The following is a 24,778-nucleotide window of genomic DNA, read 5'->3' on the forward strand; positions in this document are numbered from 1 at the left end:
TGTTTCTCTCTCTCTGAAAACAAAACAAAAACAGAAAAACATGTCCTCGGTGAGAATTAAAATAAATAAAGACTTTTCTAAACATGTGTGCATCTAACTATTATCTTTCTACTCTTGATCTTCTTATAACTTTCTAGACCCAGCTTTTAAGCTTAGCATTCTTTTGTATTTGCATACAAAAGCATATATGTAATCAAAGTCTGCAAAGCATTGAAGAGTAGAAGTAATGAAAACAGGTTTACTCACCTAATCTCAATATGGATTAGCTCTGTGAATATTGGTGGTATATAACAAAAAGAAAAAAATAATTTATATGAGGGTTGTAAACATGGCATTCATTTAAAACATTTTTAAAGGTTTTTAGTAAATTAATGTTAAAGCTATAAATTTATTAAATAACCTGCCTAGATGCTTCTACAACTATCATAACTATACTGGTATTCATGCAAATGTCTCTTGGTGCCACCATTGAAGCAGATCATGGTGAGATCCAGGGTGCTGTTTCTCAGCTCGTGTTCCCATGAACCTAATTTCCCCCCTGCAGAATTGAATCCACTTATTCCTTTTGTTTGATGCCACCAAATCTTGCATCAAGATTGTAGGTTAACTTTTATAACCTCTTTCTCTGCTGATCTTCTAGCTTCCACTCACTGCAATCTTTATGTACATGGTTCCCTGGTAATGTTGCATGTTGTTTGTGTCAGCCACATACACTGCTACCCACAGAATCCTTCAGTGAAGTTTTCATTGAATGGTCAAATGTCACATTCTGTTTGCTAGCTTTAGAATGTTCTGCTAGCTACACCCTTCACACCTGTTGACTCTCTTTTCACTCTATTATAGTTCCCATTTATTTTTCCTAGTCCCACCTTCCTTCTTCCTCTTTCCCACTTCTAAGTCTTTTTTTTTTAAGAGGAAATGCTTTTATTTATTTATTTATTTATTTATTTAATATATTTTATTGATTTTTTACAGAGAGGAAGGGAGAGAGATAGAGAGTTAGAAACATCGATCAGCTGCCTCCTGCACACCCCCCACTGGGGATGTGCCCGCAACCCAGGTACATGCCCTTGACCGGAATCGAACCCCGGGACCCTTGAGTCCGCAGGCCGACGCTCTATCCACTGAGCCAAACCGGTTTCGGCCCACTTCTAAGTCTTATTCAAGGTTCTCTGAATCCTTGCATCAACTTCATTTTTGTTTGCTACACCATTCTCTTTTATCTCCTTAAATTGGGGTTTTCAAACTTGACTATTACAAACACTTGGGAAGATTTGAAAAATGCCGATCTTTGAGCCCCATCCTCTGAGTTGGTCTGAAGTGTCAAAAGCCCCATGGGCAATTCTGGTGGGTGGCTAGGATTGAGAAGCGTTGCCTTAAATTAAAGCATGACTCACCTCCTAAGACATTGCTGCTCAAAGTATGGACCATGTGTCAGCAATATCACCTGGAAGCTTGTTAGAAATGCAGATTCTCAACCCCACCCAGACCTACTGTGTCAGAATCTACATTTTAACAAGGTCCCAGGTGATTTTGTGTACACATTCAAGTGTGAGAAGCCTTGCTTTGAAACCTTTATTAATTTCCCTTCATCTGTTTTCCAACCTGTTGCCGCAACTTCAGCCTCTTTTTTTTTTTTACAAATCTTATGCTGGCTGTTGAACCTACTTTCCTATCTCAGCTTTTAGATTTTAAAATTGAGAGTTTAGAGTATATGTTCTTTGATACATTTCTAATTCATATTGCCAAGATTTATTGAAGTCCCACTATGTGTAAGGCCCTGTGTCCAAGCAGGTGTCTTTAAGTGCTCATCATGCAGCTCTTCTGACTGCAGGGCTGGGCCCTTCGCTTGCCCTTCACTGGCCTGCTGCCTCAGTATGTGGCTTTCTGACTCTCAGTAGAGAGCTATTGCATCTTGGGGGCTTCAGCAAGAACATTCATGTCCCCTTGGTTCTGACTTCCCATTAGAGCAATACAGTTTGTCAAGACAACTTGCATGTGAAAAGTCTGGCCTGGGGAAACTAGAGGAGGCTGCTTGGCAGCTGAACTCACCCCTGAGAACGGGAAGCCTTTTTCCTGGAGGACAGGATATAGTTTGTTTAAGTCAGATTTTTTTTTCTTCTGGGAGGTAAAAGACAGAGATGTAAGTAGAAACTTTGACCCAAATTATTCATAAATCCCAAGCTCCCATTTCCACTCTCAGTAGTGCTCTGGATTATTTGTAAGCACATCCTGACTTCACTTGCTCACCACCAAACTTCAGTTTTAAGCTTTCTCAGTGCAAGGATCCCCCTTTATTGTTTTGTTTTCTCTCTAGGGCTTGACTGGGTCAGTGCAAAAGTTGGGGGTCAGTATGGTAATGCTGCTGATCCTGTTTTGAGGTCCTTGACCTCTGACAGAATAAAAATAGCCTTTCCCAAATGAACACAATTCTGAGATGGTTTACATGTAAACTTCAATAATATGAAGCAACTGAGATCTTACCTTAATTTTCAGGGAATGATTATGGGAAGAAATAGCATATCAAGTTACTTTTTTTTTTTTAGATTCCTATTGCAACAATCCTAACCTCAAATACTCTTCTTAAAATATATTTTTTTATTGTTGATAGTATTACAGATATCTCCCATCCCCCTCCTTTACTCCCCTCCTCCCAGCCCCACCTATCCCCCTCAAGTTACTTTTAAAAATACATATTTACCAACCAGAATTTTGTTGGGCAGGGAGGTACCCATCATTCTCTATTCTGACCCCCACTCAGCAGGTGGTCTCACTGCTGAAATAATTTCCTGCTTTTCCTGCTATTCTTCCCAAGCTCTCTGGAGAATTTTATGAGAGGGTATTTACAACTCTTTTCTGTTTGGCAGATTAATAGAAGAATGCCTGTTATTCCTCCGTGTCTGGGTCATTGCTTATTAAATTGGGGCACTGGGTCTCAGTGCTCATATGTCAGTGAAGCCATAAAACTATATAGAGCAAATAGTGATTTTCCAAGACAGACTGAGGAGTGAAATTTGCAGGAAAGCTGGGTAGCTGTAGCTCATGTATTGAAAGCATGAAGGCAGCTGAAAATATGTGGATTCTAGGTAAGTGTGATGGGGCTTTTCTCAGCCCACCTGCTTAAAGATATCTCAGTCTTTTTTTTTTTTTAAATCTTTATTGTTCAGATTACATTTGTTCCTCTTTTTTTTTTCTCCCCCATAACTCCCCTCCTCCCAGTTCCCGCCCCACCCTCCGCCCTCACTCCCCACCCACTGTCCTCATCCATAGGTGCACGATTTTTGTCCAGTCTCTTCCCGCATCTCCCATTCCCCTTTCCCCCCCAAGAATAGTCAGTCCATTCCCTTTCTATGTCCCTGATTCATTATAATCACCAGTTCATTCTGTACATCAGATTATTTATTCACTTGATTCTTAGATTCACTTGTTGATAGATGCATGTTTGTTGTTCACAATTTGTATCTTTACCTTTTTCTTCTTCCTCCTCTTAAAGGATACCTTTCAGCATTTCATATAATACTGGTTTGGTGGTGATGAACTCCTTTAGCTTTTCCTTATCTGTGAAGCTCTTTATCTGACCTTCAATTCTGAATGATAGCTTTGCTGGATAAAGTAATCTTGGTTGTAGGTTCTTGCTATTCATCACTTTGAATATTTCTTGCCACTCCCTTCTGGCCTGCAAAGTTTCTGTTGAGAAATCAGCTGACAGTCGTATGGGTATTCCCTTGTAGGTAATTGAGTCTCTTTCTCTTGCTGCTTTTAAGATTCTCTCTTTGTCTTTTGCTCTTGGCATTTTAATTATGATATGTCTTGGTGTGGTCCTCTTTGGATTCCTTTTGTTTGGGGTTCTCTGCGCTTCTTGGACCTGTAAGTCCATTTCTTTCACCAGGTGGGGGAAGTTTTCTGCCATTATTTCTTCAAATAGGTTTTCAATATCTTGCTGTCTCTCATCTTCTGGCACCCCTATAATTCGGATGTTGATGCGCTTGAAGTTGTCCCAGAGGCTCCTTACACTATCTTCATATTTTCGGATTCTTTTTTCATTTTGCTTTTCCGGTTGGGTGTTTTTTGCTTCTTCGCATTTCAAATCTTTGACTTGATTCTTGCGCTCCTCTGGTCTGCTATTGGGTGTCTGTATAATATTCTTTATTTCAGTCCGTGTATGCTTAATTTCTAGTTGGTTCTTTATCATAGCATCGAGGGTCTCATTAGTTTTCGTGACTCTCTCCTCAAGTTTATTGACAGCTTCTAGCACATTTTTGCAAGCCCTCAAAATTGCGATTTTTAGCTCTATATCCTCCATTTCTGTCATGTTTTTTTGTCTCCGCATTTTTTATGCTTTCTTGGTGCACCCCCTAGTGGTCTTTGTGCGCAGTCTTGTTCTAGTTGAGCCTTGATTGTTGTAGTTAATACTAGAGGGATTTGACCACCAGGCCGACTGGCTGTGTGAATCAGCTGTGTCTGCCGCGGAAAACTTCTGTCCTCTGGGGAGGTGCTAATCTAGCCTTTGCCTGAGGCGATCTGGCAAATGGCTCTGCGCAGGGCTTGGGCGGGGCGGGCTCAACAGGGCGGGCGGAGGGAGCGGTTATGGCTGCCCTCAGTCCCGTTCCCAGAGGCTCTGCTTCTCAGAACCCCAGGAACCGCTGCAAACCTCGGAGAGAAAGCTGCCTTCCAACTGATGCCAGACACTCCCGCTTCTCCCGTTTGAGTCCGAGTCCCCAGCGATTCGCCCGTATCTGGAGCTCAGAGTCTGAGACTCCCCCCTGACCGAAAACGACAACCGCGCTCTCAGCCACCAGCCCGCTTTGCGCGCGCACCTCCGCACCTGAGTATTTTCCACACTGCGCCTCCTCTGAGCCTCGGTGTGCTGTTATTTTTCCTTCTAGTTGAAGAGTCTCTCCTCAGCCAGCCTTCCTGTGGTTCTGGGTGATGTCCGTTCCGTCTTTTAGTTGTATTTTTGAAGTGGTTGTTTGCGGCAGCAGTCTCCCGTGTTTACCTATGCCGCCATCTTGCTCGGAATCGATATCTCAGTCTTTTTCCTCTTATCTTGCAGACCAGTTCCTCTCCCCACTCCGGAGTGTCCAGGCAGGTACGGATCAAAGCTTCCCAGTCTGCAGGAGATATAAATACTGTCTACCAGCCCCCTGAGTCCAGAAGCAGGCACCTCTCTGTCAGTGAGTATTTCACCCCTTTTTTTCTCTCATCTAATATATCTGCCCATATTTTTAAAAATTATTAATTAAAAAACAATCAGCAAACATTATTGACTGCTACTCTGTGCAGAATAATCCTCTATGCCTTTATTTGGGAAAAAGGAATAAAAAAAAATGACTGGGATGGTATTGTGATCCTCAGGAAACTTACACTGTAATGATGTGATGGTGTAATAAAATTCCTTTTAAACATCTCTGAAAAACTGATCTCCTCAAACATCTGTGTGAAGCCCTCCAGCAGTAGTCTACCTTCATTTTTGACCATTCTTTCCCCGAAGGATTGTGGACTTGTGGAGTTCAGAATCAGGTCTAAGTTTGAGTTTTGACCTCAAACCTCTTGCCTGTGATTCTTGAGGAGTCCCTGTGCTTCGAGGTAGATGTTGACAAATGAAATTCTGGAAAAGTCAAACTAAGTTGTATGGGAAGGACAAGAGACTGTTGACATAGTGTATACAATTGGCTAATTAGGAAGAAAGCTGTGTAGCTGCTGCTGGGCCTCCCCAGGAAATAAATCTAAATCAGATCTGTGCATTATACCACATAACTCCATATTGCTCTAGATCCTGTTTCCTAGAATCTGAGGAAAAGGGCCATTTCTTGACTTCTGGGAATTTGTATCAAGGGGGAAATCTGGCCTTATCAAACATTTGTGTTGAGCCTACTGTCCTAACGTTGCTGAGACCCCTGCTGCCACTATGAAACCAAATTCTATCCATACAGGGAGAATTGCATCAAACTAAATTGCTCTCTAAAGATCTTGAGCTGAGCTTAGGGAGGTCTGAGCATTGGTCCTGTTTCTAAGCTTGTCTGTGAGTGATAAGCCTCCTGAGGAATTAACAAGAAGAATATGTTGCTGAGGCACTGACTTCGACTCACTGGGTAGTTTCTTGAACTCAAACAAGCACTGGTAGTAAGTGTTGCCAAGCTGAAAGTCTGTGTATCAGTTTCATATTTCTCTAAATTATTGATAATTGGCAGCTGTGTTTTCAATAAGCTGGTTGAGGAGAGAGAGCCTGCACCCCAGCAAGGAGACTGTCCAGAGCATCTCTGGCCCTGGAGATTGAGCGGCTGGGAGGGCAGCATTGTTCATTTGTGGAATAAGCGGTGAGGATTGACTTGGGGCAGTGACTAGGCCTTCTTTTCCTCGGCAAGTGCCTGTGATTTGTATGTGGAAACAGGAGCTAAATGCTGGGCCATTGTTGTAGAGAGTCATATATGAAATTCCTTGTCTGAGAATGCTGAGAAATAAGATTTCTATGAAGTAGTTCTTGTTTATCTAGAGAGTGGACAATACAGCCTCCCAACACAGATAGATCCTGGGTTCCTTCATTCAGTAAGCATTGTGTACCAGCCACTGGGCTGGGATGAATGCTATAGTGAAGGCAAATGGAAGGCTAAGGGTAGTGTGGGAGCACAGAGGAGGCAGGCAATAACCAACTCTGCCTAGGACTTTGGAGAACAGCCTTCACAGAAGAGGGAACATCAGAGCTGACACACAAAGGAAGATTTACTGAGTTTAAAGTAGAGTTCTATTCCAAGCACAAGAAAGACCACCTGCCAGACACGATCACAACAGAAGGTGGTGAGGTCCAAGAACCCCAGGTGGTTTGGAGTGGTAGATGTAACGAGAGTAGTGGGCAGAGCCTGCCAGTCTTTCTATAAAGCTGAGAATTGGCCCTAGCTGGTTTGGCTCAGTGGATTGAGCTTCGGCCTGCGGACTAAAGGGTCCCAGGTTCGATTCCAGTCAAGGGCGCATGCCCGAGTTGCAGGCTCGATCCCCAGTGGGGGGGTTGGGGGGGGAGTGCAGGAGGCAGCCGATCAATGATTCTCTCTCATCATTGATGTTTCTATTTCTCTCTCCCTCTCCTTTCCTCTCTGAAATCAATAAAAAATATATATATATAAAAAAAAAGCTGAGAAGTGGTAGAGATTATTTCTAACTGGGATGATCTGGGAAATGCATTCTGGCGAGGAGCTATTTGAGCTGCTCTTTAGAGATTATGGAGGATTTCCATAGGCAAAGATGACGGGAGAGGGCTTTTCAACCATTTGCCTATGGAACTCTTACTTATCCTTTAGATTGGAGGAAAAATAGAGTGAGAAAGGATGCCTGGACCACTTTCTGAGGAGCCTTGACTGCACTGAGGCTTTGGTAGGCAGTGGGACGCTGCTGAAAATGTTGACTATTTATATCCCTCTCCATTATAATGCTTATCACATTATCTTGTTATCTCCCTATCAGACTGCATTTTTATTCATTCATTCATTTATTCATTCAAGAAATAATTGCCAAAGTATCTGTGTGCCAGCAACATGAGAATAAAAAAAGACACAGCTCCTGTCCCTATTTCCCTTATAGATCTGTGGAAAGACAGACATCTACTTGTCATGCTGTGACTAATGTATAATTATAGACTATGACTAAAGGTGTATGGTGCTGTGAGCACGTATGACAGATGGATGTGGCCTGATTTGGGGCCAGGAAAGCCTTAGGCTATAACCCAGAGCTTGAATGAGAGTTATACAGAGGAGATACAAATAAGAGTTCCAGGCAGGGAGAGCCTGATGGCTGAGGGAGTATGGTGTGTTTGAGAAACAAAGAATCCTGAGGGCTGGAGAGCTGAGAACAAGAGGAAGGGGGACAGGCTGAGACTGGGGAGGGAGGCAGAGCCTTGCAGAATGTGATGAAAATTTTGATCCTTGAAAGCAATGGGAAATCGATTGTAGGGTTTTTAAGTGAAAAGGAATGAGTGACGTGACATACTCAGATTTACTTTGAAAAGATTGATCTAGCTATAGTGTGGAGAACAGATTGGAGTGGGGCAAGAATGGATCTAAGGGAACCACTGGATCTAATGCAGTGGTCCAGATGAAAGAAGACAGAGCTTGGAATAGGTTAGTGACAGTGGAGAGAGGTGTTCTTGAGACATTTAGAAGGTAAAACTGACAGAACATGGCATTGCAGCGGTTCTCAAGGTGTGTTCTGGGGACTTTGGGGTGGTCCCTGAGGTCCTTTCAGGAGGTCTGTGAGATCCAAACTGCTTTCATAATAGTATTAAGAAATTATTTGCCTTTTCACTCATTCCCTCATGAGTTTTCCAGAGGTTACATGCCTGAGGCAATGTCATTTCTCTGGTGGCTAATGGAATGTGTGCGTGAGTATTACTTTGTTTTAAAAATTTCTGAGCTTTGCCCTGGCCAATGTGGCTCAAATTGGTTGGGTGTAGTCCCATGTACTGAGGGGTTGCCAGTTCAATACCTGGTCGGGGCACATGCCAGGGTGTGGGCTTGATTCCCCAGTGGTGGGCGTGAAGGAGGCAGCCAGTTGTTTCACTCTCGCACAAGTATTTCGCTTTCTCCCCCTCTCCTTTCTTCTTTCTCTAAAAATCAATTTAAAAATCTTTTTTAAAAATTCTGAGCTTTAATTTATAATACCGTGAATATCGATATAATCTACATAAATAAAAGCTCTTTAGTGTCCTCAATTTTTAAAGTATAAAGGGGTTCTAAGACCAAAGGGTTTAAGAACCACTATGGTATTAGATTGAATTTGCAGATGGTGAGAGAGCAGATTAGCTTTATGGATGTGTATAAATGACACTGCCTTTTAGCCTGACAGGAACTCCAAAAGAGGCCCTGGTTGGGGTTCTGAAAAGGAACAGACCTGATGTTTTAGACAAATTGAATTGGAGGTGCTTTGAGACAGCCAAGAGGAGATGCCAGATACCCATTTGATATGTTAGATACACAGATCTCTAGCTCATAGGGGAGAAAATCAGGAGTAGTGAAAAAATTGGAAATTGTCAAATTGAAGCCATGGACCAAGAAAAGAGCGCCTAAACAGACTGTAGAACGAGAGAGAAGAGGGCCTAGGACTGAGCCTTAAAAACCCAGACCCTCAGTGGCCTATTAGAGAGGGGTGAGCCTATAAAGGTCACAGGAAAGGAGTGACCAGAGAAGTAGGAGGGAAAGTAGGAGAGGGCGGGGAGGAGGCTTTACATACCAGCCAGGTTGGAAAGGACAGACCAAGGGTAAGAGACATAAAGTTGTCATTTTCATCCATAAATTTCTGAATGCTTGCTATACTGGTACAGGGTAAAGCCTTCTGGAAGTAGAAGAAAACATTAGGGGAGGAGTCAGGGTCAAAGCATGAGGGAGTAGAATCCTAGCAGTAAAAATAGGGTCCAAGGACAAGCCTTAGTGATTCAACCCCCCAGCAATAGAAGGGGGATTCTCTGCCCTCCTCCCCCACCAACAGTAACATACCTGTGAGTATTTAGTGAGAGACTGAACATGTAAGTCATTCAGCTCTCATTGAAACATCTTCATGATGGGGAAGTGCAAGATAGCCCAATCCAATTTTAGACAGTTCTACTTATTTGCAGTCTTCCTTTTTTAAAAAATAAATGTTTTTTATTGATTTCAGAGAGGAAGGGAGAGGGAAAGAGAGATAGAAATATCAATGATGAGAGAAAATCATTAATCGGCTGCCTCTTGCACGCCCCCTACTGGGGATCTGGCCCACAACCCAGGCATGTGCCCTTGATCAGAATCTAACTCAAGACCCTTTAGTCCTTCCGCAGACTGATGTTCTATCCACTGAGCCAAAACAGCTAGGCCCCCCCCCTTTTTTTAAAGATTTTTAAAAATTGATTTTTAGAGAGAGAGGAAGTGAGAGGGAGAGAGAAAAACATCAGTGTAAGAGCAAAACATTAATCGGCTCCCTCCTGCACAATGCCCAACCAACTGAGAGCCACACTGGCTAGAGCAGCTCTTCCTTATTTTGAATTGAATATCTGCCTCACTTTACCTATTGACTCTAGTGTTGCTTTCTTGAGCAATATAGATAACATATTTCATATGACAATTTTTCAAATATTTGAAACCAGCCATCATGTTCATCTTTTGTTTTTGACATCATAATATACATACCTTGAATTACAGTTTTTTTCAAACCAGTTAATCTGTTAAACTAATTCATGCCAAAACACAAAAACAAGCCAGCCACCCCCTCAAAAACAAAAAACTACTAGGTAATGAGGTAACCCAAAAGAGAGACCCCAGACAAGACAGATGGAATTTCCCTATGTACGTGAAGATGCTCTTCCTCCTATCTTTGCCTATAGAAATTGTACTCACTTTTGAAGTTGAGCTCAGGTGCCATTTCTTCTATAATACATTGGGTGGTGCCCTTAAGCCATGTAGCTAGCCAAACCTCAACTCAAGGACTTGTCTCTCAAATTCTGACACGCATTTGGTCTAATCAAGGTTTCATTAAACCAACAGTCGCCAACCTTTCAGACCTCATGGACCATCAGTGGTTCACAGACCACTGGTTGGTGACCGCTGGTCTAATGCAACTCAAGCGCTTTGGCTCTGTTTTTACTCTATCTTGCTCCTTTTCTTGCCACTGCCTCCCACAGTGAGGCAAGCCAGGTTGCAAATTCTAAGGAATGCATAGCCGAGGAGACAGTGAAGGCGATCAGTTCTTTCAAGACGCTAGGGCAGGCCCTAGCCGGTTTGGCTCAGTGGATAGAGCGTTGGCCTGTGGACTGAAGGGTCCTGGGTTCGATTCCAGTCAAGGGCACATGCCTGGGTTGCAGGCTCGAACCCCAGTAGGGGGCGTGCATGAGGCAGCCGATCAATGATTCTCTCTCATCATTGATGTTTCTATCTCTCCCTCTCTGAAATCAATAAACATATATTTTAAAAAAAAAGTTAGGGTAGTGGCTTAAGAGAGTGGGAGAAATAAGCTCAGGATATTTTTAGGCTAGAGATTTGAGCAGGTTTATGAAGGGAGGCACAAAGACAGCTGAAAAGAAGATTGAAGGTGGTGAGAGGGGACCATGGAGGAGTTGACTCCTGCTAGGGAGGAATTGGGAATCTAGGTAGAGGGCTTATAATGCCTTGGCAAGGAAGAGGGGAGCCCTCTTCCTGTGTGAGGAGAGGAGAAAAAATTCAGGCAGAGGAGAGTTGAAAGAATAGGGTGACTTGTATTGACACCCAGACAATAATTAGTTAGAGAGCTGCACACAGTGCAAACCTCCGATCCTAGTACAGATTTGGAAGAATGGAAACCCCAACTGCAGAGGTAGTGACCATACACAGGGGAACAAAATGGTCAGCTTCTTTCACTTCTATAGGTTTTTCTCCTCATTATAAATTCTTCTGTGATGCTAGATGAGACCAAAAACTGTTTAATGGTGGTAGCAACTTCAAAATAAAACGCCAATTTTGAAAGTTGATACACATAGGCTCTTCTCGTGGTCTTATGGAATGAAGATGGCCTGGTCCATTATGAGGATATTGGAAAATACTGGTTAAGATTTTCCATTGAGGAAGAAAAAAATGATTTGATTCCTCCCCCATCTCATCAGCCCCCCAACAGAAAATAGGGTTTAGAGAAAATAGTTGATGTCCAAAACAAGCTGTCTCTTTGTACTTGCAATGACCTGCACATTAACAGACCCAAAGCCCTAGTACTCCCGCCGGAGGCAACTTCCTGACTGCATCAGCTTCCTGCCAGGAGGCTCCTATGAGAAGGGCTAGCTAGAATCTGAGAGCCCGTCTTTCAGCTTTGAGTTAGAGTACAGAGCAAAAGAATCAGCATATTCTACCATGAGAGTTTTGTTTCAACTCTGCTGTTCTGGGTTAAGGAGTCTAGCAGAGAGCTAGTATGCCCTGGGAGGAATTCGGACTGCTGGCAGCTTAACCCCCTGGCTTCCTCCTTCATGGGAAATGGTGGGGTACTCTGAACACAGGACTACTACTCTGATCTTTTGCTTAAGCTGGTATTAGAATGGGGCCTCTTGGTACAAATGGCCTGATGAGACTAGAGCCAGAGAAGGGTGTCCCAGAGAACCTGCCATTCCTGCTGTGCTTGCCTTCTGAGACCTAGAATGACCTGTGTCTCACATAACACTATGATTTGTACTGTTTGGCTCACTGCTGTCCCTGCTGGTAAATGTGTGAGCATCGATGAGTCTTAGAGTTCTCTTAGTTCAGGATCCTGTCCTGTTCAGGTCCCTGTCTCATTTGTTCTTGAGTCCTGTTGTGCATCTCATTGGCCCCCAGTTTCTGAAATGGAAGATAAAAACAAAACTGAAAATGCTCTAGAGCAGTTCTGCCAACTCCTGGTTTTTCCATTGGCTTCCTCTGATAGCCATTGGTTTGGGGAGACTTCCCTTTCCTGCCACAAGCTGTGGCCTGTACACAATAGCCTCTGGCCCATTGCCCATCAGATAACAAGGCTGGCTCTCTGCAGGCAGCAATGTGTATTGGAAAAAGTGAAAGTCTCTGGCTGGAAATAAAAGCTCAGAAAACCTTTGCTATTTTCCCCCAACCCCTCCTGGGTCTGTAGTGCTGGCTTCAGGTAAGCTAGTCCCATCCCACCTGTAAAACCAGGAAAGAGTTTACTAGCACCTGATGGAGAGAATGGGTGTCAGGGGCCATGGGTATTTTATCCCAGGGAGGTCTCACCCTAGACACTCTAGGTCATAGATTGAAGGCAGTTCATCTTGTCTGGGATAGTTTGAACCAATGTCTGCGCTCTCCTCAGTAAGTAAGAGTTTTTCTTTCTCTCTAATCAGTCCCTTACAATAGACATTTTGTTCTAGGACACTTCAGATTTTATTGGCTAGAATTCAGTTGCACAGAACAGAAATCTAACTAGTTTCAGCAAGAAGAGATTTAGTGCACTTCTGGCTTATCAGAGCATTGGGAGAGTGAGAAACAGACAAACCACAGAGCTCCTCCCTCTTCTATAATCAGGAAGCTACCAGATCCAGAAGTACAGTACATCTCTTCTCTGGTCCACATCAATTACATGGGGATGCCTGCACCTGTACAACTGGAGACCAAGTGTGTGGCCTCTTCTAATGCTGCAGCAGGAAAACCAAGGCTTCTGTGTATGGTACCCAGAAATAGCAAGAACAGCAGGAAGCCATCTAAATCTCACACAAGTACATCTGAGTGGCTGAACCTACAGGGGGTCTTAGAAATAAAAGCTTTTAGGTGATTAACTTTTGAAGCACAGGAAGGCCTGCTAGAAGGGTGGAGTGGATCCTGAGCCTAATCCTATATAATATCCTATATAATAAAAGGCTAATATGCAAATTGACTGAACAGCACTGACCACCAGGGGGCAGACGCTCAACGCAGGAACTTCCCCCTGGTGGTCAGTGAGCTCCCACAGGGGGAGTGCCACTCAGCCAGAAGCCTGAGCAAGGCTCACAGCTTGTGAGCACAGCAGTGGTGGCAGGAGCCTCTCCCGCGCCTCTGCAGCAGCACTAAGGATGTCTGACTGACGGCTTAGGCCCGCTCCCGACTAAGCCGTCAGTCGGACATCCCCTAAGGGCTTCTGGGTTGCGAGAGGGCGCAGGCCAAGCTGAGGGACACACACACACACACACACACACACACAGTGCACAAATTTAATGCACCGGGCCTCTAGTACAGTGGTCGGCAACCGCGGCTCGCGAGCCACATGCGGCTCTTTGGTCCCTTGAGTGTGGCTCTTCCACAAAATACCACATGCGCAGTGCGATTGAAACTTCGTGGCCCACGCGCAGAAGTCGGTTTTCAGAAAGGAGATAGACGAAACAAGTATACAAGACGAGTGTGGATAGTAGAGTTGGAAGGGGTCGACCTCAAAGAATGTACCTCAATCAGATTGAGGACGTTTTTAGCAAAGGCCAGTTTAGGAGTACCCTAATTAAGTTAATAACAATGTACCTACCTATATAGTTTAAGTTTTAAAAATTTGGCTCTCAAAAGAAATTTCAATCGTTGTACTGTTGATATTTGGCTCTGTTGACTAATGAGTTTGCCGACCACTGCTCTAGTACATTATATCTGCCACAGAGTGTGAAGGAAACGAATGGAATTCTACTGGGTTCCTACCATATCAATTTACCTGTGTCCACCACATTTATAACTTCGAAAAAAAAGTTTATGAGGTAGATAGTTTTTCAAATGAGGAAATTTTGGTAAGAGTTTAAATTATTTAGCTAAGTGGCAAAGCCTGATTTGAACCCCTGTTCATCTAATTCCCAAGTTTAGGCTTTTCTCACTATACCTTGCTCTGGGTTGCTTCTGCTGCTGACAAATGTTGCCAACATATGGGTTGACTGTCCATAGAATGGGCTACTAAAATGTTATCCAAAGCCACAAGTGTGAAGCGGGCACTAGGCTAATGTTTGTAAGCCAAGTATTAAACAGTGCTCCATGTTTGGGGGTATGAAAAAAACAAACCATCCTTTTTTCATGGTTGCACTAGAATTCTGTGCTATGGTGCCAAGGGAAAGGGCCAGCTATGTAGGTCTTTGACATTTGGGCTTCTGAAAAGTGGAGTAGATTTCTTATTTTTGGTCCAGATTTCCCTTACCTCCATCTTTAAGATGGCCAAATGGCATCTTACATCCCTGGCCTTTGACTTACAAGTGACCATGGACAGAACAGCTCTGAATTTGAGCTGCATGAAACATGGCACTATGTTTCCCCACATTAGCTCCTGGCAGAAAGGCTGTCACATTTCCCAATGGGTGCAGATCCTTGTCCTCTGTTTGGATTGTTCCTGGGGAGCTTATTGTCCCCTTGGGAGAAGTGTTGCCTTTGGCCACTGTATTGAGCAGCATGCCTACCTTTTGGAAATAAATTACGTTCTCAGAATTGCCTTGGTCGATCTGTACTAGAAATCACAAAGTCTATCTTCTAGCTGCAGCCCCACCATTAAATCACTCTGTGACTGGGCTGGGGCTTCCCCTTCTGTTGAGTGTGGATGATAATGCACTTCCACTGCAGGGGTATTGTGAGGGTTAAACAAGAGGTAGCAGTGTAAAAAAAGAAAAGAAAAAATGTCTTGGCTAATTTCATTGCTCTGTTAGTTCATGGTACAATATCCATGAGTTTATACTCAGAGTAGTGTCAGTATTTGCTTAGAGGCTCAGGGTGTCGGGGCTTGGAAAATTTGAACAGACTCTTTCCTCCATGAGTTATTTGAGATCATTTGGAAGGCATGGCTCAGGTACCTCAGAATTGGTAGCCTCTTACCGTGAGTGAGCTGTTGAGACTGGAAATCCAGCAAATATCTTTGTCTGTTTTCAGAGCAGTTTTGTGTCTGGTCTTTGCTGTGGAGACAGGTGAGAAAGCTAGGTTACTGAGAGCCCCAGGTTAGCCTTCCCACCTGAGAAACCTAATTGTCATGGTTCTTAAAGAGGCTGGGTTGATGCCCTCAACAAGAAATTGGAAGTGTTCTAGATGGCCAATTCATTAAATTATCTTCTTTACACCTGGATCAGCCATATATTCTTAATGACTGGTTTCATGTGGAAGAACGAAGGAGTGTTTCTTGAAGGACATTGAAAATAATAGTTTAAACTCCTTAGAGACTGTCTTTCAAAAAGCAAGCCTCCCCACCACTCTTTGACTTTTCTGTAAGTATTTTCCCTCCTTTTCTGGGGTTTTTGGATTAGGGGGAGGAGCCATCTGGCTCAAGAAGTTTACTTGAGCTTTAGCACTCTCTTCTAGGATGTTCAAAGAGCTGTGACGAGCCCTCCACCAGCCTCTGTAAGAGACTTGGTCTGAGCTAGCTGGATGTCTGCTCCTCTCAGGCTGTACATCCCAGGCTGTACTCAAAGGTCTTGTTTCTGTGATCTAGGCTCCCAGAACCCTGGACGAAGCTCACCTCCCCCTGGCTATGTGCCTGAAAGGCAGCAGCGCATTGCCCGGCAGGGGTCCTACACCAGCATCAACAGTGAGGGGGAGTTCATTCCAGAGACCAACGAGCAATGTGTGAGTACAGGCTGGGGTGCGCCTTTGAGTGTGTCAGACCAAGGTTAAATTGGGGCATTCTCAGTGGGCATGGTGCAGAACTAAGGGACTCGAGCCCCATCCAATAGCTCTTCTATAAACCAGTCCTGCCCAAATGTGGATTATGCCTTTCTAGGGGCAAAATATCAATTTGTGCCAAAAATGGGACCTAAACTACCTAGCCTTCTTGGGTGCTGAATATGCATTTGATAAAGTTCTTCTCTTCTATAGTTCTCTCACTGATGTCCTTGCAAAATAACACTCTGCTATTTGTATATTCCTTATAACTACCTGTCATTTCCACAGTTTAACATATGACCAAATCTAAGACACAGATTTTTTTTTTCATCAGCTGTATTTTAGTTTTGCTGTTTTTTGATAAAAGGTAGGTTATAGCCCTGGCCAGTGTTGCTATTTGGTTAGAGCCTAAGCCTGCTCACGGGAAAGATCATGGGTTTGATTCCAGGTCAAGGGCATGGAATCTCTCTCTCTCTCTCTCTCTCTCCCTCTCCCTCTCTCCCTCTCTCCCTCTCTCCCTCTCCCTCCCTCTCCCTCTCTCTCTCTCTCTCTCTCTCACTCTTTCTTTCTTCCACTCTCTGAAAAGCAATGGAAAAAATATCCTTAGATGAAGATTAACAACAACAACAAAATTTTTTTTCAAAGGTAGGAAGTAATGCCATATCCAGATTACACTGCAGGATTAGTTACTTGAACTTTTATGATGGTAAGCAGCTATAGTCATTTTCTATTATTACATAACAAATTGCTACAAACTTAGCGGATTATAACAGCACATATCTATCCTATATAATAAAAGGCTAATATGCAAATCGACCGAATGGCAGAATGACTGGTCACTTTGATGTGCACTGACCATCGGGGGTAGACGCTCAACACAGGAGCTGCCTCCTGGTAGTCAGTGTGCTCCCAGAAGCCGAGCTCACGGCGGGTGAGCACAGCGGTGGTGGCGGGATCCTCTCCCACCTCCACAGCAGCACTAAGGATGTCTGACTGACGGCTTAGGCCCACTCCCCACAGGGAGCAGGAACTAAGCCATCAGTCGGACATCCCCCAAGGGCTCCTAGGTTGTGAGAGGGCGCAGGCTGGGATGAGGGACCCACCCCCTGGGGTGCACAAATTTTGTGCACCAGGCCTCTAGTATTTTATAGTTTCCTTGGGTTAAGAATCCAGTTATGACTTAGCTGGGTCCTACACTCAGGCTCACACAAGGCTGCAATCAAGTGTTTGCCAGGCTACATTTCTTTCTGGAGCTTGGGGTTCCCAAGCTCACATAGTTGGCAGAATTCAGTTCCTTCTGATCATAGTTCTTACTGGCTTTTGGCCAGTGGCCACTCTGAGCTTCTAGAAGCCACCTACAGTTCCTTGCCATGTGGCCCTCTCACAATATGGCAGCTTCTTCAAGGCCAGTGAAAGAATCTCTTGCTCCAGTCTGCAAAGATGGAGTCTTACAAAATGTAACATAATCATAGAAATGAATATCCCAATATCCCATCCTCTTTGCCATAGTCTATTGACTAGAAGCAAGTTCTAAGTTCTACCAGACTCGGGGAGATGGGATTATACAAGGCTGTGATTCATGGAAGAAGGACCACTTTATGGTGGGTCCACCACAAGGGATAATCCATTTTAATGGCTAGCTTTTTTTCTCTCTAAGACTTCTACATGGATATTTACTAGTATAAGAGCTTTATTCATTAAGTGTCAAAAACTTGAAACAACCTAAATGTTCATCAAAGAGAGAATGGATAAACAAATTGTATTATAGTCATTCAACAGAATATTAGACAGGGGTTTTTATTTTATTTATTTATTTTTAATGAGACTGTTTCTAATTCTCAAATTTTATTTTATTTTATTTTATTTTTGTTAATCCTCACCCGAGGATATTTTTCCATTGATTATTTTTAGAGAGAGTGGAAGAGAGGGAAAGACAGAGAGAAATATCGATGTGAGAGAAACACATCGATTGGTTGCCTCCGACCAGGGCCAGGGCCTGAGGAGCCTGCAACCAAGGTATGTGCCCTTGACCGGGATCGAACACGGGACCCTTTGGTCCACAGGCCAAGGCTCTATCCACTGAGCCAAACCGGCTAGGGCTAGACAGGGGTTTTTAAAAAGGAACACTGATATATGCAACAATTTGAATGAATCTCACAGCATGTTGATTTAAAAAAAATGGCTAGTGTTTTAACTAGTGGCTCACTTGATGAAAATGGCATTTTGGTTTAGTGAACTCAGCAAGAGTGAGAATTCTGGCCTCATTTTGAAGTCTTTTTTTTTTTATGTTTTTATTGATTTTTTTGAGAGAGAGGAAGGGAGAGAGAGAGAGATAGAAACATTGATGAGAGAGAAACATACTGGGGATCGAGTCGTAACCTGGGCATGTGCCCTGACCAGGAATCGAACTGGTGACCTCTTGGTTCATAGTTCAGCACTCAACCACTGAACCACATCAGATAGGCCTCATTCTGAAGTCTTCAGTGACCTTGCTTTGATTGCAAAAAGATCCACTCTTATAAATTTTGGGGTTTTGGTCTGGGAAGGGGAAATTTCTTAAGGGTAAACCATCCAACAAAAGGGCCAGCAACATCACATGGGGGATTTTACAAAAACTGCTTCTTGTAACTTTTCTTTCTCCTAAAACTGATTCTTTTTTTTTTTTTAATATATTTTATTGATTTTTTACAGAGAGGAAGGGAGAGAGATAGAGAGTTAGAAACGTCGATGAGAGAGAAACATCGATCAGCTGCCTCCTGCACATCTCCTACTGGGGATGTGCCCGCAACCCAGGTACATGCCCTTGACCGGAATCGAACCTGGGACCCTTCAGTCCGCAGGTCGACGCTCTATCCACTGAGCCAAACCGGTTTCGGCAAAACTGATTCTTATAATGTTTCTTTTCCCTTTAATAGCCAATCTCTGTACAACATTATTTGGACTATGTAAGCTATGAGAGGCTCTTTACACTGCTTCTTTTCTCTTCTATGTTTCTGCCTTCAGATAAATTTATGTTTAGAACAGTGACCTGGAGTGCTTTTAGCTGCATATTCCCTTCTTGGGTATTTTACTGACCATCCTTCCTATTTTCTCTAACCAGAGCACATCTGAACATCAGCCGCTCTAGGGGTGACTTAGGTGTAAAATCTTGGAGATTGCAAATAGGTTTGGTTGCTTTTGTTCTATATCCCTCCCCATGGTCCTGTACCCTCATCCTTTTACTGCTTTCTTTTACCTGGCTGATCCTCCAAGGCATAGGAGTATTAGACTCCCAGTGAGGACTTCTGGAAAGAGGCCAAGGGAGGTGGTGGCTAGGGAATGCCTAGGTCTTTCTCCAGTGCCCCGCCTCTTTAGCTAAAGAGAATTGCTGCTGGTAATTGAGCTATTCAAGATAAATGAACTTAGAGACCAAAACAGCATAGTGTATAGTGAAAGAATATTCAATTGAGACTTTCTTAAAAAGTGAAACTAAGTTAAGTTTATTTTGTTTTTGATTTAATCAGATTTAGGTAATAGTTGCATCTATTTGCTAATTTTTACAATGAAATTCTAAGAAGCATGATTCATGTTGATTTTTTTGGGTGGGGGAGCTTAATTTTTGTAACAAAAATTTTGCTAGTGCAACGTAATTTTCCTCACTTCCCCTTTGATTTCTGCAGCACTGTCATAAAGAGGGTCCTTTTTTACAGACAGCTTCACAGGATTCAGTGGGTTTTCCAAAGGCCTCTCTTGAACCTTTGGTATTCCTGCTCCTTCTTGATAATTTGTCATGTTGTAATACTTGCCCATTCTCTCTTCTTCTATTAACTGCTTCTACTGTGCCAAATATGCATTTGATGAATTACAAGCAGTTCTTTCCATATTGGTTTTATCCACTTTGGAAAAATCCTACAGTCTTAGCAAGATTTGCAGTTTTACTTTGCCATTAATTTGTTTTGATTGGTAGTTTTTAAAAATATGTCATATATGACAATATGACCTAATGTGTTTGAAATTATGAGTGAGATGGACCATAGTATTAAATGGTAAGAGATCATTTGAGTTGGAAACTAATTTTATGAAAGTTATTAGTGAATTTTCATAATTCCAGTGTTCTGCTTTCCTATGTCATGTTTAACTTTGGATCCAGATAGTAAATACTCTTGCTAGTAGATAACCACTTCCCCCATAGACAAAATGAAGGGAAGATTAGTTGGAGACAAAGCTAATCTAAAGGCTTTTTGTTACTGCATTTGACTAAGGACCAGAGAAACATTTTAACTTATATAGCTACCTATTGTTCCTAAACGAGAACCAGAAACTGGGAAATTTTTTATCTGTATTAGCTGCCTTCTAACTGGTTTCATAACTTTAGACCATTCTCCTCAACTTTCTAGACCTGCAGTGGCTCATTTGTGAAGTGAGAGCAATACTTGTCTTGTAAATTATAGATTATGGAGTGTAAACAGAAGGACTATGGTCCCACCCAAATGCACTGGAAGCTTTTGCAGGGTAGTACCATCTCCTGCGCCAGGCTCTAGCAGTCATGAGCCAAGAAAATGCCAACAAGAGAAGCAACATCAGCTTTGCTTTCCTTGCAGAACTCCTTGGGATGCCAGCCAGGCATTTTTCTCCCTCCTGGAACTTGCCGTTCGAACTTTGGGGGAGAATGGTACCTTCCTAATCATTCTTCTCACTGCAGAGGCAGAGAAAGGTTACTTTCATATTTTGACAAAAAGGATCATTTGCTGGCCCTGGCTAGGCCTTAAAGCCCTCACTCACCTGGATTCAGGGATTTGAGCTAGGGCTGGGGTTTTATTGTATGACTTGCCTTGCAGATGCTGGATCCCCTGGACAGTGCTGAAAATTCCTTGTCGGGAAGCTGCCAATCCTTGGACAGGTCAGCAGACAGGTATGGGTTGTGGGGTTAGTACCTAGGCATTTTGGAACTGATGGGCTGAGGAAATAGAGGTAGCTAGTATGTGTGTCTCCAATCTAGACACTGGTCTTACATGCCCATGGTAAAAATGTGCTTCTGGGAAAGAACCTCCTTAATTTTCCAAACACCATGAGAATGTTATGTTTATATAATTAGATGAATATAATAGCTGAGAATAGCAGCTCACCTGTATTAAATGCTTGCTTTATTGTCTCTACATAATACATGCTGCTCTAGTACTCCTGGCCTCATTTGTGATCTGGACTGAGAAGCAGTGGACCTTCAATATTTTGGGGACAAAATTGAATTATCATCTATGGGTTCTTTTTTTTTTTTAAGTGTTTCTGGTGGAATAATAAACTAGGATATAAAAAATAAAATATCCAGACTGCCTAGCTTACATAACTGCCTAGTTGGTGTGTAATCTTGTTCTTGCACTTTGGGAGGGGACAAGTGCTGTCCTTTACATGCCAAATGGTTCTGTGGAGCTGGTTTGCCCATCAGCAGGGGTTTGTTTGGAGTTGGCTTTGGCACTGATCCAGCCAGTCTCTCACCTTGACTTTGTTATGACCAAGAGAACGTTTGATCACATCTGACTGGGCTCAGAGCTGTGGTCAGAGGCTATGGGGCAGGTTTGTAAATTTGTTTTTCTTTGTGTCACTGATTAAATTGTTCCTGTGGGTGCTGACCTTGTGACCATGGCCAAATTGGTACTATGTCTTTCTTAACAGATCTGAGCACTGGTGAGTGCTGTCTTCCCTCTAGATATAAAATACATACAGTTATAGTTATTGATATCTGATTTATAGCTTTGTTTGAGGCTTGCTACTACAAACTGAGGGCTCTGCCAGGATAGGGACCAGCTCTGGCTTTGGACTATCTCCTAAGCTTTGTGGCCAAACTGGGATGTAGGGATGGGGCAGCAGGACAGGACTAAAGAAGGTCTGAGTCTAGTCGTTGTAAGGGAAAGGACGATTCAGATGGATTCTGGGAAAGACAGCTAAATTTACTCACTTGATTCTTGGGTTTTTCCTCCATCCCTCCCTTGTTGTTGTTGTTTTTTCTTCTCCTTGGGAGTGAAACCCAATGACCTGGACTTCTTTGTTTGATGCCTGGCCTAACTTGAGCATAGGGTTTCCATCTTCCCTTCATAGGATCTAGGGCCAGATGGACCCCAGCTGCACCAAATATTAGTCAAGTAGCTTTGAATAAGTCCCTTAACCTCTCTGTTCCTCAGTTTCCTCAACTCCAAAATGGGATCGTGGTGTTGAGTCTGAAAGGAAGATGCTTGGTGGTGTTGCTATTTTTATTACTGCCCTAGGCAAGGGTTTGTTTTTTTTCAACTCCTCCCGTTACTAAGGTGGGAGGGAGGAAAGGGTAAGAAGGGAAAGTGCTGTGCAGCCAGAGTGGAGTTCGGTAAGACTGGAGGGGCTCATCATTCAGGGTTCTATCAGATTTGGGTCTCAGACTAGTTAAGAGAAGGTAGGAGGCTGAGCCCAGAAAAGGTCTGTTTTTCGTGTACTCTGCTTCTTACCATACAATGACGTGTGAGGAAGTTAGAAAAGGGAGTCCGTCTGGAGTCTGGATATCCTGCCTTTTGCCCTGGTGAGCTGCTTTGGAAGTATGCTAAAGTCTACTCCGTGATTTTGTTTTGTTTTTTTCCAGTCCATCCTTCCGGAAATCACGAATGTCCCGAGCCCAGAGCTTCCCAGACAACCGACAGGAGTTCTCGGGTGAGTTCCCCAGAGCCTCAGTGAGCACTGCAGGGTTCCTGGGTGCGGCTGCCTGCGTTCTGCTTTGGAAAGCTGAGTTGGGAAGCCAGAACTGTGTTTTAAGTTTCCTTGGGCCTACTGATCTGAGGTCTCAGGTGACCTAGGGGCTTAAATGGATCACTCACCACTATCTACCCAGAAGCCAGTGATTCCTCTATCTTACTCAGATCGGGAAACTCAGCTCTATGACAAAGGGGTCAAAGGTGGAACCTACCCCCGGCGCTATCATGTTTCTGTGCACCACAAGGACTACAATGATGGTGAGTTCATTTCCACCCTGCTGGCTGCCTCAAAAAGGACATAGTTACAGCTCTGCCGTGGAAAAGCCACTGCAAAGGGATGGGTCAGGGCACTCCAGATCCTGTGTTTCCTTGATTTCTGAGGAGCTGTGTCCAGACTTGAGGCTTTAGAGACAGGGAAAAACAAAAAAGGGGGAGACAGCTTTTGTAAATTCAGGATACTGTCACTGGGAACTTTGTTCTTTGTTTGAGTGTGCAGCCTGCTCCAGGTCACCAGCTCTCCACTGCCCTCTTCTGCCCTTTGGCAGCAAACGGAATGAAGCTTCTGCTGAGATTTAGGATTAGGATGCCAAGGGAAATAGACTTCAGCTATGGATTGGCCTGCGAGTACTGTGGGGCCTAAGAAACAGCCCTGTGCCTTCCCTTTGGCCAGAGCTTCCTTAACCATCTCTGGCTGCTTCCTAATTCCTGCTTCTGTCCTCATTCTTAAGGTGTGTGGGACATAAGCCATTCTGACATGAGTTAGGCAGGAAGGCAGGTAGGATGGACCAGAGCTGGTGTTATGACCTGGTTTGCACATTCAGCTTCAAGACCAGAGGTCTGACTTACTCTACTCTGGCCCCTGCACCCCTTCAGGCAGAAGAACATTTCCCCGAATACGACGTCATCAAGGTAACCTGTTCACCCTGGTGCCCTCCAGCCGTTCCCTGAGCACAAACGGCGAGAACATGGGTCTGGCAGTGCAATATATGGACCCCCGTGGGCGCCTGCGGAGTGCGGACAGCGAGAATGCCCTCTCTGTGCAGGAGAGGAATGTGCCAACCAAGTGTAAGGAGTGGACCCTGGCTAGAAGGAAATTGCCCAGGGGATGCTCAGATGAGCTGCAGGTTGGGAAGCCAGTGAGTCCACTGGGTTGTCTGGCTCAGCAGTAGGTTGCTTTGGCCCATCCTCTCCAAACTGGAAGAGCCTGCAGGGGGACAGCAGACCCACTTCACCTTAGTCCTCACTCCACCTTTGTGTGACAGGCCACTTCCCCTCGTTGGTCTTTAGTTTTTCCATGTTTAAACTGAAAAGCAGTCTCCTTAATCCCTGCCATATTAAGATATTTAGGGGCTTTGGAAATATGGGTGTTTGATCGATGCAGAAAAGCATTTAACCATGACTCAGTCAGTCCTCTGCTTCTTGGGACTCAGGCCTGAAGGTCTGATTGGCCAGGGCACTGGGCCTGCTGCAGGTGGGGGTGGAGATGATGCAGTCAGTTGCAATAGTGCCAGGTGATGGGGGAGCTCCAGCCAAAGGTCCCATATAGAGCCTCTGGGGAATCAGGGAGGACATCAATAAATAATGTGCACAGACTAAAGCTCTTTCCTTCTGTTCTCCTATAGCTCCTAGTGCCCCCATCAATTGGCGCCGGGGGAAGCTCCTGGGCCAGGGTGCCTTCGGCAGGGTCTATTTGTGTTATGACGTGGATACAGGACGTGAACTTGCTTCCAAGCAGGTCCAGTTTGATCCAGACAGTCCTGAGACGAGCAAGGTACTGTCTTCCCCTCAACCAAATACCTGTCTTTGTTGCACAAGCTAATTGCTTAAAAGCTACAGGTTGTTTCCTCCATTATTCTTCCTCCCACATTCCCTTGCTGTCCACTGTGGCCCTGGCCATGGAGTGAAGGGACTGTGGTCCAAAGTACCAGCACCCCAAGGAAGGATTCGATATGAGGAACTGAGTTGATGCCAAAGTACTAAGCAACCCAAAATGAGAGTGCCACAAAGAGTAGCACATGCCTTACCACACGATGTCTCTTTCAGCCC

At 43.9% G+C, this 24,778-nt stretch overlaps 1 protein-coding gene across 1 annotated transcript in view; it reads left to right on the top strand.

Annotated features, from left to right (window-relative positions):
- MAP3K3 (mitogen-activated protein kinase kinase kinase 3) overlaps window positions 1-24,778 on the top strand; it is a 55,981-nt gene that overhangs the window by 25,586 nt on the left and 5,617 nt on the right. Inside the window, exons 6-12 of the mRNA XM_014532124.1 lie at window positions 5,054-5,174; window positions 15,871-16,004; window positions 20,858-20,931; window positions 22,624-22,691; window positions 22,898-22,990; window positions 23,606-23,797; window positions 24,355-24,503. Coding sequence (XP_014387610.1) covers window positions 5,054-5,174; window positions 15,871-16,004; window positions 20,858-20,931; window positions 22,624-22,691; window positions 22,898-22,990; window positions 23,606-23,797; window positions 24,355-24,503 — 831 coding nt within the window. The remainder of the gene's footprint in view (window positions 1-5,053; window positions 5,175-15,870; window positions 16,005-20,857; window positions 20,932-22,623; window positions 22,692-22,897; window positions 22,991-23,605; window positions 23,798-24,354; window positions 24,504-24,778) is intronic.

This window comes from Myotis brandtii, unplaced genomic scaffold (assembly GCF_000412655.1).
Source record: "Myotis brandtii unplaced genomic scaffold, ASM41265v1 scaffold120, whole genome shotgun sequence".
Lineage (NCBI taxonomy): Eukaryota > Metazoa > Chordata > Mammalia > Chiroptera > Vespertilionidae > Myotis > Myotis brandtii.